At 40.8% G+C, this 17,880-nt stretch overlaps 1 protein-coding gene across 1 annotated transcript in view; it reads right to left on the bottom strand.

Moving 5' to 3' along the window:
- Positions 1-17,880, bottom strand: part of CDH20 (cadherin 20) — a 199,324-nt gene that overhangs the window by 21,084 nt on the left and 160,360 nt on the right. Inside the window, exons 5-8 of the mRNA XM_014454426.2 lie at positions 17,123-17,290; positions 15,135-15,322; positions 6,923-7,176; positions 363-499 (exon numbers count right to left, since the gene is read on the bottom strand). Coding sequence (XP_014309912.1) covers positions 363-499; positions 6,923-7,176; positions 15,135-15,322; positions 17,123-17,290 — 747 coding nt within the window. The remainder of the gene's footprint in view (positions 1-362; positions 500-6,922; positions 7,177-15,134; positions 15,323-17,122; positions 17,291-17,880) is intronic.

Genomic DNA, 17,880 nt, shown 5'->3' with positions numbered 1-17,880 from the left:
ATACGATAACTTTCAGCAGTACTTTTCTTCAAAATAAAGTAATGAATTAAAACTTCCCGCAAATGCTCTTTTTTTGGGCACGAAATTTGACATTTTTAAGTGTAAAAATACCTATGATGTTAACCCCTTCAGCAAATTTGACATACGAAGTTTTGAAGCTTGCTGTCAATACAACAAAATAACATACATATCAAATCGCATATATATCAACATATGTGTAACTCCTATCTATTGAAAAAAATCTGCATTATTAACTGGTACACCTAGTAATACAGTTCTTATTCCAGCAGCTCTAGAAACTTCCACATTCTACATTGCTTATATTTGTCACTATATAGAGGCCGATTTATTGTGTTACTTACTCATTTCCATAGCAAGGATAGTGATATTATGCCAAGAAAACTCTTCCCGGTCAAGGGGTCTTGCAGTCATTAGGGCACCTGTTGTAATGTCGACATAGAAGAATCTTCCAGGGTCACTGTTTCTGTCAATGGAATATCTGCAAAAAAACCCCACAGATTAAACACATCATTGCGTTTGGATAGATATACTACAGCATATTACATGAGAGAACTGAGTGAGTACCATGTGAAACATGAAGCCACTAGTTCTGAAGTGGAAGACAGTTGGAAGACTGAATTTACTTTTTTATTATGTACTGCCCTCCCCAACTCCTCCTCTCCCCCCAGTAAAAAAAACACAACCATCTATTACTGCTTTAATTTCCTGATTCACAAAGTGAAATAGAACGGGGTGCTAAACCTTAGGGCAGTTGTAAGCTATTTAAAGATCAATTTCAGCTATTTAAAGCTGAGAACTGCCCAAGGCTTTTTGGGACACTCTGAATAACAGCCCCTGTGTATATTTGTTCAAAATGAATTTTATTCAAATAAGTTCTGAAATGCTAAATTGGAGCTGGAAAACATATAGTTCAGTGATTCGATTCCCTGTAATTAATATCAACTATTGAAAAGAAGAGATTTGCATCAGGTCCTTTATAAACGTGCTAATGACTGACCTGTTGGCAAACACAATAATGTATTTACTCACTGAAGAGTCTTTATCTGTGGAATGTTTTTAACAGGAAAGATCAGGTCTGTTTAGGTTGCTTATTGTAAGTAAGCCTGGAATTTATGAATTTATGGGGCACAGCTTGCTGGAAAATATCATGTGAGTTATGTAATTAATGGGATCTAAAAAACAGATGTTTCTTATCCAAGATGGCTCCTTCTGTTCAGGCAGTGCACTGAATAGCAACATCCATTGCTTATACCTTTCGTGTTCAGTGTGGACCAACATGTATCCTTACACTGGAAAAGAAGGGTATTTATAGGCACTTGTGCCTGATGGTTTCAGACCTTTCCAAAGAAAGAATGCGTGGCTTGCATTTTGCTGTTGTCTGTATTCTTTGAGTAATTATTTACCTTGCTACTGGGTAAGTTCTATAATTCCTGTTGAAAATGATTTGGCAGCCCAACTCCTTTTGTTATCTCACCTGCATCATCTTACTTGGTCCCCATCTTGGGAGATTCAGTAAGTGTGGAGGGAGTTTTAGGCATCTGTATGTTTAAAATCCTCATAAGAGCTTGTGATATGTAGCCATGATTGAGATCCATCCTTGAGAACCTAATGTAGTCCTTGCTAATAGCTGCTATTATAATAGCTGCCATTATTGAAGACCAGGCATTTTATGCTTCTTTTTAAATTCTTACATCTCTAGGAGGTAGGTATTATTTCACTTATTAGAGAAAACTAAGACTTTAAAAAGTTAAGTAATTTTCAGACAGTTACACAGTTGGTAATTTGTAGAAGTAAGACTTGAAAACACACACACACACACACACACACACACACACACACACACTAATGTATTGGGTTCAAAATTCTATTTAAAGTTGCCAGCAATAGGATAACTGGGAAACTGAATTTTGATGGGAATAAGCAGTTTCTTTAGTGCATTGTTTTTCAGACTGCAGGTTAGTTAAGTTAATATGGTGGATTATGACTCGTGTTGAAAGAAAATGAAATAATATGTATGCATCCCATACTCTCACATGTAGTAAGAGTAAATGTTGATGGTCAGACTTTTGTCCAAAATATATGTAAATAAATATATGGAATATGCATGTGTATGTATTATTTGGTAAAATGTTGTGGTTCAAATATGTATTTTTTCCTGCAGGATGGCTCTTCAGAGAATTATGAATTAAAGGGAAAGGTGACCACTAAGAGCTAGAGAAGTTGGAATCATTTCAGTTATAGCTGTCCAAGAATTGGGAGATTTAAGGAAGCAAATTAACATCTTTTTCTGCTTGTGACCCTATTTAATGAATGCTATTGTAGTCAGGCATTCACTCTATACACTTTACTTATATTGACTCATTTAATCCTTACAGTAACCCTATGAGGTAGATACTATTATCATCCCCATTTTACAGATGAGAAGACTGAGACATGGAGAGGTTAAGTCCCTTGTCCTAGGTCTCACAGCTGGGAATCAAGAGTAGGCAGTTGAGTTTCAGGTTCCTGCTTCTAACTACCAGGCCATGCTGCCTTCCTGCACATGGGACTAATGATACTGTTTGAGGAAACAAAACCTGATCTCTTCTTGAGGATAGATTAAGCCATGATAGGAAACAGTTGACTTTTTAATAAAGAACAAACACATGCCTACAAAGTTCATTTAAAATTAACTGGAGCATTTTTTCCTAGGTATAATTAGTGATTTAGTTTTAAAGTTTACCAGTTTGCCAGGCTGGTGTGGTTCAGTGGTTGAGCGTCAACCAAGGAACCAAGAGGTCGTTGGTTCGATTCCTGGTCAGGGCACATGCCCAGGTTGCAGGCTCAATCCCCAGTGGGGGCTGTGTAAGAGGCAGCCAATCGATGACTTCCTCTCTCATTGATGTTTCTATCTCTCTATCCCTTTCCCTTCCTATCTCTCTAAAATTCAATAAATATATATTTTAAAAAATAAGGTTTACCAGCTATTTTAAGAGTTGAATTTGTCTTATGAAAAAAATATTGGTTGGCTCATGACAGTCTTTTCTTTCACTCCCCACACGTGAGTAAAGCAGCCATTTGGCTCACAGAGCCACAACCCTGATGGCAGCTCTCCAGGCTGTAGGCATGATGCCTAGGGAGAGCAGCCTCTGATGACCAGCTTTCTGCACTCAGACTTATGAAGCCCTGGCAAATGTCACAGATGGTGTGGGAGATGGAGTGGCAGAAATAACTAACTGAAAGAGCCCATGGCAGTCCTGCTTCATGACACTCTGAGTGGAAGCTACCTCATCAAGGTAGTCCCTTTCCGACTTCCCCAACCCTGCCTGATTTGAGGCAGTGATGGCATGATGGCATCCATAACTCTGAACAGGACACTGGGCTAAATTTCAGGAGACAGGAGAACAAACAAAAGGTGTAGATACAGATGGAAAATGAGGAAGTTGGGACACACTAGTGAATTATGCAGGTGGTTTTCCTTTCTCCAATCATAATATTCTCACCTATTATGGGAAGAATGAGCACCATATACACATACACAACTCTCTTGAGCAAACAATGACTGGTGTTCTTTGGGCTCCCTGCTTTCTTGCTTGGCCCAGGACATTCACTGGATTTGGAAGGAGTTTGGAGGCAGGGAATTATGGGCAGGCTCACTAATCCACACACACTCCAGGATGGCACTGGAGGGCTGGCTGTTCTCACACAGCAGAAGCCTATTTCAGTTGCAAATGGTTCAATTTCCTGCTTGCCAGAAATTCCTTGAGCAATTACTGAAATCTCAGGAAATCCAAATATTGTATTTTTCATGTACATTTAACTAAATGTGGAGTCTAATTTGGGGGTTTATTAGTAAATAATGACCAGTTTATATGCCTGAACACACCACAAGCTTCTTCAAAAGGAGATTATAAAAGCCCTAATAATCTTTTTAAAAAGTTAAATAGCTATTTGTTCATAATATTTAAACCTTAGGTAATATGTTGGTTTTTGGGTAATTTAATATATATTTTCTTTTTAGGACTATAAATATAATCTATCCTATATAATAAAAGCCTAATATGCTAAGTGTCCAGTCGTCCATTCAACCAATCAAAGCATAATATGCTAATGATATGCTAAGGCTGCTCAACCGCTCGCTATGACATGCACTGACCACCAGGGGGCAGACGCTCCGACCAGTAGGTTAGCTTGCTGCTGGGGTCCGGCTGATCGGGACAGAGCGAGACAGGCCGGACACGCCCGGAGCCCTCCTGCGGTCCCTCCTTGGCTGGCCAACATCCCGCATCCCTCCCCGGCCCTGATCCTGCACCAGTGGGGTCCCTCAGCCTGGCCTGTACCCTCTAGCAATCCGGGACCCCTCAGGGGATGTCGGAGAGCTGGTTTCGGTCCAATCCGGCAGGCCAGGCCGAGGGACCCCACTGGTGCACGAATTTGTGCACCAGGCCTCTAGTTTGTAATAAAAATGCAGAAGATGAATTAGATAGCCAAGCAGCAGATAACATATGCAAATTATTTCAAAACAAGATAACTTCTATAAGAAAAATAAGGATAAATGAACAATTTGGGGAAAGATAACATAGGAAAGTAATTCCCAAATGGTTTAATTAAATGATAGCCAGACATTAGACTTTTAGGTGCTTTTCCCTATGAGAGTCCAGGACCCTTGATTTTCTGCTTGGGTCCATGACCATTATTGGTTCCTGGGGGATAGTACAAAGAGTCAGGGACCCTCTATCTAGCAATATGAACTCTGCCCCTTCTTTGCAACTGGTTCTGATAAGTGGAATCTGCTTTGCTGCTGTGCCTGAACCCTTGTCTATTAACCTCAAGCCTGTGGCTGTTGCCTTGTTCTTGCCAGTTTCTCTCTCAAGACCTAGAGTCCCACCACAGAAGAAGCTCAGTGGACTCTGCTCTGTGCCTCTAGCCTGGTGACTCTTGTATTTCTTCTGGTTGGGATCTGTTAGAATAGACAGGCATTTCATTGTGGACTTCCATGATATTAACTGTGTGTCATGCTGGCCAACAGGTGGCTCTCAGTGGTCCATCATGTGAAGCAGCACTCTATTAGCCAGGTAGGATTCCTTCATTTGTACCTCATTTGCTCCATGCCAGTTAGTGAATCTAGGCCTGCTGTTTCTCTTTCCTTCCTAGATGTCTTGAGATAACAACTTTAGTCCTGAAAAATGCACATTCACTCTAGGATTTGTGCATGTGTGTATTTCCTGACAGCATTCAGTCTCTTGTCATTTAGGAATGTGACTCCTAACAAAACCATATTTTCAGTGCTTACCATGTAGGAGTCCAGAGTCAATCTGGAAAGAACATGTGGAAATATCCACTGAGTAGTCTAGTTGACTCTTAGTAATGAGATCTGATTTTTTTCAAGCTTGTGTTTATTTCAACCCCCTCCCCCAATAATGTTTTATTCTCTAAAGTTTTCCCTAAAGTATCTTCTTTGATATGAATAGATTAATTAATTGATCAGAAGACACATATGTGTATGTGTATATATATGTATTTGGCTTGTGAAAATATGCATTTATAATAGAATCAGTTTCATTTATATTATGATTGTTTTGGGGATGACATGGTTTCACTAACTTCTTTCCATCCTGTTGTACATTTTAAAAGCTTTAAGTAGAAATATCACTCATGTGAAGTTGTTATAACTCATAAATATTAGTTTACTTCTAAAAGTCAAATACCATAATTCAAAAAAATTGTTTTAGCCATTTGAATGCCTAAAAATATAAATTGTTTACTAATTGGTTAGAGAAAGCAAATTTCCCCCAGTAGAGTTATTCTCAGGGGAGAAACATCTTTGTTAAGCTGCAAAAGCACATTTTCTTTTCATACAAAATAGTACCAGGTGAGGGAAGTAGCTGACAGAAAAGGCATTCAATACATTAGGGAGTGTTTAAAATGTGTTATCTGCACTATAAAGCCTCAGATCCATTTGTGTGACTTCCAACATTTAACATGACAGGTGGCCTCAAAAGGCTTTGGAATCCTGATCTTTTGTGTCATGCTTCAGAGGCTTGGCAGTTGCTCTGGAAGGTTGAGGTGTCAACCTGTCCACCAGCTGTTTGCACTTTGGCTACAGAGTTGTTGGGAAATGGCCATGACTGTAAGAGCAGCTCTCCTGTCCTGCCCCTTCTTGAGGGGGAAGCATCTTGGTTGGAATTTTTAAGTTCAAACCACATTTTGGAGAGACGGATACCTGGGCTTGCAGTAGAAAGCCCTATCTGACCAGTCTACATGGCATTGAAACCAATGACAACACTAATAGTTTCTATGTGTGTTTTTTTCTATTGTATATGGAAATATATATCGTATACGTTATTTTTTTCTCATTTTTTAAAGTAAAGTCAAAGGTTCATCAAAGTCAAAAGAATTTTTACCTTTATATTCAATGATTACCTTTATATTCACCACTAAGATTCAACAGTTTTTAATGTTTTGACACCTATGTATCTGTATGTGCTTTTTCTGAATTAGTAATTCTCAACTTGGGGAAATTTTGTACCCCACTTTCCTCAGGGACATTTGGCAATATCTGGGGACGTTTTAAGTTGTTACAACTCAGGGTGCTACTGGCATTTGGTGGTGAGAGGCCAGAGATGCTGCTAAACATTGTACAATGCACAGGGCAGCCCCATGACAAAGAATTATCCATCCCAAAATGTCAATAGGGCTAGGATTGAGAACTAAGGTGTGTGTGTTGCTGAACCATTTGACACTAAGTTGTAGATATGATACTTCACTTCTAAATAACATGAAAAGACTATGTTATTTAAACAGAACGAATTTAAAGAATCAGGAGAGTCTCCAGAGATAGAAAAAGCAAAGGGGAAAAGTGTTAGAAAATTTGATGCTGGGGAAGGGAAGATTCCATGAGAGGTATAATCTGTGGCAAAACCTTATTGAGTTGTTGGTCACATCTGGGTCCTTGGCAGAAATGATCTGTATGGTTGTTCCAATAGTCACATCTTCAGGTACCTCCACAAAATAAAAGCCAGGTTCAAATACAGGGGGCTCATCCACATCTTCCACACTGATGTGCACTGTGGTTGTGTCCTGAAAGGGGCCCAGGTTCAGAAACCGCATCTCTAGGTGAGGATTGGCTCCCTCCACTTTTAAGGTGTAGCTTTTCTTGCTTTCAAAACTCAGGGGCTGAAAAGTAATGGTGGGAAAATTGGTTAGCCAGCAGCATATATATCAAGATTCCAAAAGATGACTGACATTGATGGCTGGTGGGTAGATTCCTCAATTCATAAAATGGTAGAAAAGAGTTAAGGGGAAGAATAAGGGGGATTTTTCTTTTGTTCTGTAGTTCTTGGCCTTCATGTCAGTTTTAACACTTGGAGTGCGGGAAACGAGTTAAGTCGGCTCGCGTGAATTGCACGTACTCCGCGGGAGCCGTCTTAAAACTCGGTTCATATAGATTTGCGGTGGAGTGCGGGAAACGTGTAAACTCGGGCCGATTGTAACTGCGTATTACCAAATATTTGTTTGTAATCCACCCTTTTGGTGGATGGAACAAAACCAAAAGACAGAGCCATCTTATATTTTGGCGGGAAATTCACCCGCACTCCAAGTGCTAACAACTTGGGTAAAGAAGGTAAGAAGATGCTAGATGCTTCAGAGATAGTGAAGGAAGTCAGTGTGCTGATTAAGAAAGCCACTGTACTCTGAGCAAGGCTGACTCTAAATATGTCTACTGTTTATCAGCATGGTCCCCTTGTCTTTAGGGATGTTTGTTCATTTGAAAAGATGTCATGATAATTAAGAGAGGGTTCACCTTCTCTTTCATACTATACATACAACTGAAGTCTAAGCTTTTTTTGTTTTCTTCCTTAAAAAGAAAATTCCCAAGTACAAAGGCAATAGTGATTTTTCCAAGAAACTATCATAAACAACCTTCAACAAGAGTTCTCAGGGCACTGTGTCAGATCAGTATTTGTGTATTTAGTTTATATCATAGATGATCTTTTTTTTTTAAATCCCCACTCGAGGATATTTTTCCACTGATTTTTTTTAGAGAGAATGGAAGAGAGAGGGAAAGACAGAGAGAGAAATATTGATGTGAGATATTTCTCACACTTGGTTGCCTCCTGCACACACTCTGACCAGGGCCTACAACCCAGGTACATGCCATTGACCAGAATTGAACCTGGGACCCTTTGGTCCACAGGCCAACGTTCTATCCACTGAGTCAAACTGGCTAAGGCACAGATGATCTTTTAAAAAATCTCTTTTAAAAATTGAATCCAATGCCGCATTTTCCAGTTGAAGAAACAGACTAAGAGAATTCAAAGACTGAACTAAGCTAACATGGTCACATAGTGTCAGAGTAAAATGCTGCTCTAGATTTTTAAATGCCTCATCCAGAGATCACCCACAAAATAAACTCCTAATAAAATCTAATTTTTTTGGTGGTTCCTTTTTTTGATCTAGCCCTACCTACCTTTAGAATGGCAGAATGTGAACTTGAATGCTTTATCTTAAGAATAATCCTCCCTCCCTCCCTCCCTTCCTTCCTTCCTTCCTTCCTTCCTTCCTTCCTTCCTTCCTTCCTGACAACATTTAAATGTTTTAAGCAACAATTACCTCAAAATATCAATAAAATATCATGGAAAGTTAGTCCTATAAAATAATTACAGAGGATAGCAATGCAGTTAGTAAAGCTTAAAAGTCACATGTGCATTTGGTGATGATTTAAAATTTTGTAGCTAAATATTCCATGTTTTTTTTCATAAAATATTCTGAATTAAGCACATTTTTTGTTAGAAAGAGCCATGTGTTCATTTAAGCAACTGCTTTGCTTTTGAGAAATAGTAGTAGTTGCTTTAACTAAATTTATTTTCAAATTCTAACAAAATGTTTTTGTTTGTTTTGCTGATGTTATTAGGTTTCTCAAAAGCAACTGCTTTGCTTTTGAGAAATAGTAGTAGTTGCTTTAACTAAATTTATTTTCAAATTCTAACAAAATGTTTTTATTTGTTTTACTGATTTATTAGGTGTCTACTTATTCTGTATTTTCTTAGCACCATACATTGTATACCTATAATGAAAACCTTACCTTTTGACAAAGAACTAGGAAGGCAGGTTGCTTGGTTCAAATAGGAATGTGAAGCAAATATGTCTATGTCTGCAAGAGTTTTTTAAAAAACCATAAGCTAATGAATAAGAAAGCATTGCATCATTTAAATTGGCAAGAATTTTTTTAAGTGATATATAAACAATAATGGGATTTACATTTTATGGAGATTTTAGGTTTGGTGAAATATAGGAGTTTTGCTCTTTGTGGCCTAAGAGGATAATGGACACAAAACTATTGCTTATTGTGTGCTGGAAGATGGAAGGCATGCTGAAGATGAGAGAGTGACATAACAGTATGCTCATAGAATAAAGAACATTCTGAAAAATATATATTTCAAGTTATCTTTTAAGCTTCTAAGAGACTGAAAATCAATTGATTGACTACTTAAAAGCCAAAAGAGCCAAGATCCTGGGTAGTAATGAGAATGGTTTTATGGGATCCAGTTCAATCAATTTAGCTTAATTTCTCTTTTTTATAAGTATGTGCTTTTTAGATGAAAGATAGGCCTTAGGGAAATGAATCAAAAGCAGAAATTTTGTTTCCATTTTATAAGACACTAGAGGTCTGGTGCATGAAATTTCATACGCGGGTAGGGTCCCTAGGCCTGGCGATCAGGGCCAATCAGGTTCCCAGTCTCTGGGCCTCCCCTCCTCCTCCTTCCCTCGCTCCCTCAGCACCCTGCCGCTGCCCCGGGTTGCCCGTCATGTTCCACGCCGCCCCCTGGTGTTCAGTGCACGTCATAGCGAGCAATCGAACTCCTGGTCTCCCTGTTGAACTCTGGAGGGGACAATTTGCATATTAGCCTTTTATTATATAGTATTAGTAATAACCAAGTAGGAAGATGGGTGTGGATTAGGCATCTGAGTGAATTGTTCTAAACTAATGGCTTGAGCAGTCAGTAGACTTTAAAATATCTACACTAATAAAAGACAAAGATGCTAATTGACCATACCCTCGCTATGCCCAAGCCATGCCCACTAGCCAATCAGAGTGACTATATGCAAATTAACCCAACAAAGATGGCGGCCAGCAGCCACGGAGCTGGAGCAAGCAGGAGGTTTGGTTGCCCCGGCGGTGGAGAAAGCCAAGCTTCCCGCCTGCCCTGGCCAGCTGTGGCCTCTGCAAAAGGCAACAAAGTTTCAATTATAGAAGCTAAATAAATCCCAGATACCTGCTTCCAGCCAGCCTCCACTGGGAGCTTGGGTGCCTGCAAACAGCCATCAGCCCCTCACCCAGGCTGGCCAGGCACCCCAAGGGAGACCCCAACACTGAAGGGACTGTGGCCAGCCTGCAAACAGCCATCAGCCCCTCACCTAGGATGGGCACACCCTCATGGGGTGAGGGTCCCCACTGGGGGCCGTGGCCAGCCTGCAAACAGCCATCAGCCCCTCACCCAGGCTGGCCAGGCACCCCAGCAGGACCCCCCTCCCTGAAGGGGGTGTGGCCAGTCTGAAAACGGCCCTCAGCCCCTCACCCAGTCTGGCCAGGCACCCCAGTGGGACCCCCACCCTGATCCAGGACACCCTTCAGGGCAAACCAGCCGGCCCCCACTCATGCACCAGGCCTCTATCCTATATAATAAAAGGGTAATATGCAAATTGACCCTAACAGCAGAGCAACTGGGAATCACTGGTCACTATGACACACACCGACCACCAGGGGGAAGACGCTCAATGCAGGAGCTGCCCCCTGGTGGTCAGTGTGCTCCCACAGTGGGAGCTCTGCTCAGCCACAAGCCAGGCTGATGGCTGCCAGTACAGCGGTGGTGGTGGGAGCCTCTCCCGCCTCCTCAGCAGCGCTAAGGATGTCTGACTGCAGCTTAGGCCTGCTCCCCTCTGGCAAGTGGACATCCCCCGAGGGCTCCCGGGCTGCCAGAGGGATGTCTGACTGCCAGCTTAGGCCCAATCCCCTGGGGAGCAGGCCTAAGCCAGCAGGTGGTCATTCCCCGAGGGGTCCAAGACTGCGAGAGGGCACAGGCCGGGCTGAGGGACCCTCCCAAGTGCACACATTTTTGTGCACCGGGCCTCTAGTTTATTATATTTGACTTGTCCATCTACCCAACTTATTGACCTCTTTCTTAATTTCATTTTCTGTCACCTCATAAGTTCAGAAAAGAAATATGAATGACCTTGGCAAAACTAATACCTGTTTTGATTAAACATGTTTTAGTAATGACAATGAAAGATAGTGTTTTGTCTTGTGAGGTTTAATCTTTTCTCTAGGTAAGGGAGCTGGAGAAATGACATTTTGGGGTTCCTTTCAGATATAAAATTGTAATAGTTAATATTTTTAAAAGAATACCTCATAATAAGATGCAAGCTATCTATATATATAAAACCTTAATATGCAAATAGACCAAATGGTGGGACAACTGGTCGCTATGATGTGTGCTGACCACCAGGGGGCACGTGTGGAGCATGGCAGGCGTCAGCCACGGCTGGATGGTGGAGCAGGTCAGCGGGGGCGCCAGACTAAGGCGGGGTGCCAGTTGCTGTCATCGGGGCGAGCCTCTGGTGGTTACTGATAATTCTTTGCTCCTGTGCGCCGCGGTCCCACCAGGTGCTCGCATCTGCTGCTGGCACCAGCCCCGCTCACACCCACTGCTGGTGCCCGGCGCCAGCCTCAGTTGCTCAGCACCATCCATGGGTGCAAGCAGTGACTGCCAGCCCCAATCGCTTCTCCACCTCCCCCTGCTCCTGAGGGGTGATTGGGGCAGCAGCTGCCACTCACACCTGCTGACAGCACCAGCCCCACTTGCACCACTGCTGGCACTGGCCCCAATTGCTTCGCATTGTCAGCGGGTGCGAGCAGGGCTGACACTAGAGCGCATGGGAGTGGTGGTGGCGGGAGCGGGGCTATTGGCAGACAGGGCACCAGGGGTCGTGGTGGGAGGGGCTGGGCGGGGGCACGGGGGATGGGCTGACACCCGCCCCTGTGCCCACAGCAGCCTTGTGACCCACAGTTCCTTTAAGGTGCACAAATTCATGCACTGGGCCGCTAGTATTATAATAAATTGATATAAATTAATATTGTTACATTGTTATTTAGAATTATCTTTTATATTATTTTAAAATATAAAATTTGAAATATATTGAGAATTCCAAAAGCTCTTTTTCTGATTGCTTAGTTTTTAAAGGGAATTTTTGCATTAAAGGATCCACAGTTATTAAAAAATTTGAGCATTTATCTTGTTTACAGTTACCAGTCATGATAAGTGATGTATTATTAACTGTTAACTTGAGCCATATCATGTATTAGGGAATGTTCTGAATCCTATGTCATGCACTAAGTTGGTATTCTAGTCATCTTTTATAATTCTAGCATATGCTATTAATTCTCAAAGAATGAGAATAAAATAAACTATAAAAATTTAAATTACATCCAGATTTATTTGATGATTCCAGATTTATTTAATCTCAGCATTTTGCACTGTTCTGAGGTCATTGTGTGCGGGTTATAAAGATTTCTGGTTAGTGGAATGCTGGATGTATTTGTTCTTTTGCTTTATTTTATTGCATCTTAAATAAAACAGGACAAACATAAACTCTTCCCTTCTAAAGCAGCATTAATTCAACTCTATGGAACAACATAGAATAAAGTTACTGAACACATTAACTTGTGCTACATTGTAAGTTATAACTTGCTACTTTTGTCAAGGTCCTCCATGTTCCTAATGTCTGTGGTCAATTTTAGTGTTCTTATATGACCTGCAGAAGCATTTGTCACAGGTGATTATTCCCTTCCCTTGGAAACAGTTTCTTGGTGCCTTCCAGGACACTACCCTCCCTTGATTTTCATCCTTCCTCTCTGGTCTTTCCTTCTCAGTCTCCCTGTTTGTCCTTGCTCTTCTCCTTGACCTCATCATGCTGTGGTGCTGCAGGGCTTATTCCACTGTCTTCTCCATCTGTGCTCAGTCCCTTGGAATATCATATATATTATTTTCTTTAAAACCATCTATATGCTTATAACTCTCACATTTAATATTTCCAGCCCAAGACTATTCTCCAAAATCCAGACTCCTGTAACCAACAGCTATTACACATCTCCACTTGGTGTCTAACAGGCATTGCAAATGTATCATGTCCAGAACTTAATCCAACATTTGCCACCCCCTGCCGCCTTCTCTACTTGTAGACTTCCCATCTCAGTTAATGGCAACTTTATTCTTCTTTTTGCTCAGTTGACTCCTCTCTTTCTTTCATATCCACATTCAATCTGTTAGGAAATCCTGTTGGCTCTACCTTCAAAATATATCCAGATTCTGATTGCTTCTCACCACCTCCATTCCTACTACCCGAGGCTAAGCCACCATCTTCTCCTATGTGTATTATTGCAGTGGCCTTTCACCTGGTCTCTCTGTTCCCATCCTTGCCCCTATGGTCTTTTCTCAACAGAACCTACAGAATAATTTTTTTGTAATGAAAGTTCAATCATGTCACACATTTGTTGAAGTCCCCTAGTTGTTTCCACTTTTCTCAGAGTAAGACTCAATGTCCTTACATCGGCTTATAAAGTCTTACACAATCTGGCCCTCTTGTTACTTGTCTGAATTTTTTCATTTTCCACTAGTCTTCTCCTCCACTCAGTCTTATCAAACTTCCTGTTCTTGAAACAAACCAAGCAAAATCCTGCCTCAGGGCCTTTGCATTTATTGTCCCCTTTCCTCAATATCTTCATTCTCATTTCCTTATCTCCGGGCTGCCATGTGCAGTTCTTACCGAAAGTCATTTATAGGGGATCTCCCAGGGTTGTGTATTGTCAGCCTGCCCAACTTGATGCTGTAACTCTTCCCCCTTAAGTAAGTCTTTGCATAAACATCACTTCTCTGGGGGGGCCAATCCCAACCACCTGATTTAAAGTCATTTTGGCTCTTCTGATACCACTTTTGTTCTATTCTACCCCTCCCCTTGGCACTTAACACTTTCTAATATATTAATTTATTGACTTACTTGCTCTTTTGAGTATTTTCTTCCTCTTCCATGAGCGCAGAGATTTTTGGCTATTTTATTTATTCTCTACATTAAATGCCTAGAGTAATACCTGGCACATAGGTAGACATTTAACAAATATGTGTTGAATGGATAATTTAAGATATCTTGGGGTTTTTTATGTATTTAAAATAGAAGAGAAGGAAGGTTAAATCAGTGAGTTTTTGCATTAATGTATTTCCTTAGATATATATTTACTAAGATGTTAAAACTTTAATTTAAAAAAGTTTTATTTTTCATCTAAAGATATTCACTCATATGTGCTTTATACCACACACACACAAAATTGATAGCTTATACTCAGAAAACTTGGTAACTTAACATGAAGCAAAGGAGTTTTAAGGGATAATCTTACTTAGCAGCTATCTTTGATAAAGCTTTTCCAGGTCTAATTAGTGTCTGTGGATCTTTAAATAGCAATTAAAAATCCCTACATGTTACTTCTTGATTCATAAATGCTTTATTGTTATTTATGGCATACTGTGGTAAAAAATAAGTTATTCAAATACAAATATTAAGTCATTAACATCATTAGGGAATTAAGCTATAACAGTTTCTTAAGTGGCTAAGTAGTGAGCTAGGAGAAATGACATATTATAAATTATTTTGATCATGACCTTATACCCTCTCTGTAAAATGATGACACAGCTAGTGTTTACATGTAAGCAAAAGGAGTAAGGGTTTTTTTTAAAAAATATATTTTATTGATTTCTTACAGAGAGGAAGGGAGAGGGATAGAGAGTTAGAAACGTCGATGAGAGAGAAACATCGATCAGCTGCCTCCTGCACACCCCTATTGGGGATGTGCCCGCAACCAAGGTACATGCCCTTGAACGGAATCGAACCTGGGACCTTTCAGTCCGCAGGCCGACGCTCTATCCACTGAGCCAAGCCGGCTAGGGCGGGTTTTTTGTTTTGTTTTTTAATGGTAGAAAAGAGTGCTTATCATAGGATTTGAAGTAATACATATTAATAGTACAACAGCCCTTGCTAACATCTCATATACAGTTCAAAGACTCCATTAAAATGATTTGGATTACCTTCTTCACAGTTATGATGCCAACTTGGAAATTGGGATCTGTGTTAATGTCAAAGGCATCAGCACCATCTCCATCCACAATAGTGTACTTCATCTCTGCATTGATTCCTTCATCCAAGTCCTTGGCAAACACTCTCCCCACAGTGGAGCTAACAGGAGCTGATTCCAATACACTCATCTGATAATGTTCTGTGAAGAAAGGTTAGAACCTGCAGTCTTGTAATCTGCCACTATAAAAAAATGCCTCATCAGTATCACATCATATAAGGCATGCTGTACTAAACATCTTTCTCCTGGTTCAACAACTAAAACTTGAGTTTTACAGATGAAAACTGAGATCCGAAGAGGCTAAGCAAGTGGTATTAGGTCAGACTGTACTAGACATTTGGAAAGGAGGGGCCAAAGTAGCTTGACTGTAATCCTAAGAGTAGGCTAGGACAAAACCAAAATTATTTCTTCTTTTTTTTAAAAAATATTTTTATTGATTTCAAAGAAGAAGGGAGAGGGAGCTAGAGATAGAAATATCACTGATGAGAGAGAATCATTGATCAGCTGCCTCCTGCACACCCACACCGGGAATCGAGCCCACAACCCAGGCATGTGCCCTGACAGAGATTCAAACCATGACCTCCTGGTTCATAAGTCGAAGCTCAACCACTGAGCCATGCTGGCCAGGCCCAAAATTATTTCTTATCTCAGTGAATCTTCCTTTCAGAGTGGTAAGAAGTATCTTGCTTTTCAGTCTTTCAATTCTTCCTAATGAACTATTTCCCCAAATGCTAATTCCTTCTGAGAAAGATAGAAAAAACATTGGTAGTGGCCCACTTGGCTAGCCAAGAAATCAAGAAGCAGAAATCTATGTTTTCTTATTTGTCTCAGTTCCCTCCTTCTGCCTTTTCCTTAAGTCCTTATTGCTTCACATCTGGATCGCTCTCAAAGCCTTCTAATGGACTCTCCTGCTTCTAGTTTCCAGCCCTGCCAACCTATGCATGGCTCTGTAACTAGGCTTTTTTTTTTTTTTTTGGTCTATCCTTGCTCAAAAACTTGTTGTGACTTCCATTGGACATAGAACACATTTGAAACACAAAAGACAGGTCTTCATTTCATTAAACATAAAATCATACTTGCAACTTTATTTCCAAGTCTTTATATACATTTCTATCCTACATTCAGATTTCTATTTGAGCTCTAGGAGAGCAGAGATTTCATTTCTTTTATGTATTGTTCTATATCCCATACGAAGAAGAGTGCCTAAACCAAATAATTTTTGAATGAATGGCTTCTCCCTTTTGGAATGTTCTCCTTTCTGCCTGTTTACATGCTTTATATTCTTCAGCCCCCTGTTGAGGTCTCATCCTTTTATGAAGCCTTTATTCATCTTAGTTAATTATGAAGGCTTCATTCTGCCCTAACCAAGTGGTACAGCAAATGCTGCTTCTTGGTTAACTTTTGATGAGTGTAGAAACCCAGGCCTGGGTTTCAAGTATCTTGTGCCCCTCATGCCCAATGCCCTTACAAAGCAGGTACTTCATACCTGCTTGTGAATTGATTGGTTAGGTGTGAGGTGGGTCACTACTTTGGTTTAGTTTCCTGTGTGCATTCTAAGCCGTGAGTATCACCCCCTAAGGGACAGAAATTGGTTCTTGTTGAGGGAGAGTTGAAAAAACCTTAGATAATACAATGGCTCACAGTTACCCAATAAAACTTAATTCCTTCATATTTAATTTTATGAAGGGGCAGGGCATGACAATTAGGAAAAAAAAAGTATAAAAGAGCTCCTAGGGAGGTGATAGTGAAAAAAGTAAGAAACACTGGTTTAGTGCTATGGGACAGAGAAGGGAAATGGTTATGTGAGAATTACATGATAAGTGTAGGGCAGGAACCATGAATAGTTAAACTTAAAGAGGAACCCAGGTCTTTCTCTTTCATCTCTGTAACAAGTGACCCCTCTGGCCTGAGAACCTGTACTCTCATTGGTTAGATACTCACTCTGGGGAAAGCGGGGTGGGTTGTCATTGACATCTGAGAGGGTGATGTTGACCGTTGTGGTCCCAGATAATCCTCCAAGCTGCCCTCCCATGTCCTTAGCTTGAATAATCACTTCATAGTACTCTTTGGCTTCTCGGTCCATGTTCGTGAGTGCCGTCCTAATTACACCTGTAGGATAGAAATTTTCTGATTTTGTTTGGTTTTTAATTTTTGTTTTGTTAATCCTCACCTGAGGATATTTTTTTGCTTTTCAGAGAGAATGGAAGGGAAGGAAGAAGGGAGGAAAGGAGGGAGGGAAGGAGAGAGGGAGAGAGGGAGAAAGAGAGACAGACAGACATCGATGTGAGAGACACATCGACTGGTTGCTTCCCACACGTGCCTGGACTAGGGATGGTGAGGGAATCCACAACCATCTATGGGCCTTTGACTGGGAATCAAACCTGGGACCCTTTCGGGGGTGCAGGCTGATGCTGTAACCACTGAGAAACACCAGCTAGGGTGAAATGACTTTGTTTTTAAAAACAAAACCTCAAGTCCAGTTCTTAAGATTGGGTTCTAGGTTTCTCCCTTGTGCATTGTTAATATCTAGAGTCGAGATGCAAGTCACCTGTATTTTATTGAACTTGATGTCAGAATCCCAGCTTCAAGAAAGTGCTGTTCTTACACAAATGATGAATAAATGCAGTTCCAGTGGGAAGAGCAGAGGGCTGATTTCCTCTGTCTGCATTACTGAGATGTAACAGGAGGTGGCAGCAACG

The sequence above is a fragment of the Myotis lucifugus genome, unplaced genomic scaffold (assembly GCF_000147115.1).
Source record: "Myotis lucifugus unplaced genomic scaffold, Myoluc2.0 scaffold_36, whole genome shotgun sequence".
In the NCBI taxonomy this organism is placed as follows: Eukaryota; Metazoa; Chordata; class Mammalia; order Chiroptera; family Vespertilionidae; genus Myotis; species Myotis lucifugus.
Note: the sequence above shows the minus strand (reverse complement) of the source record. Positions and strands in the feature narration are given on the sequence as shown.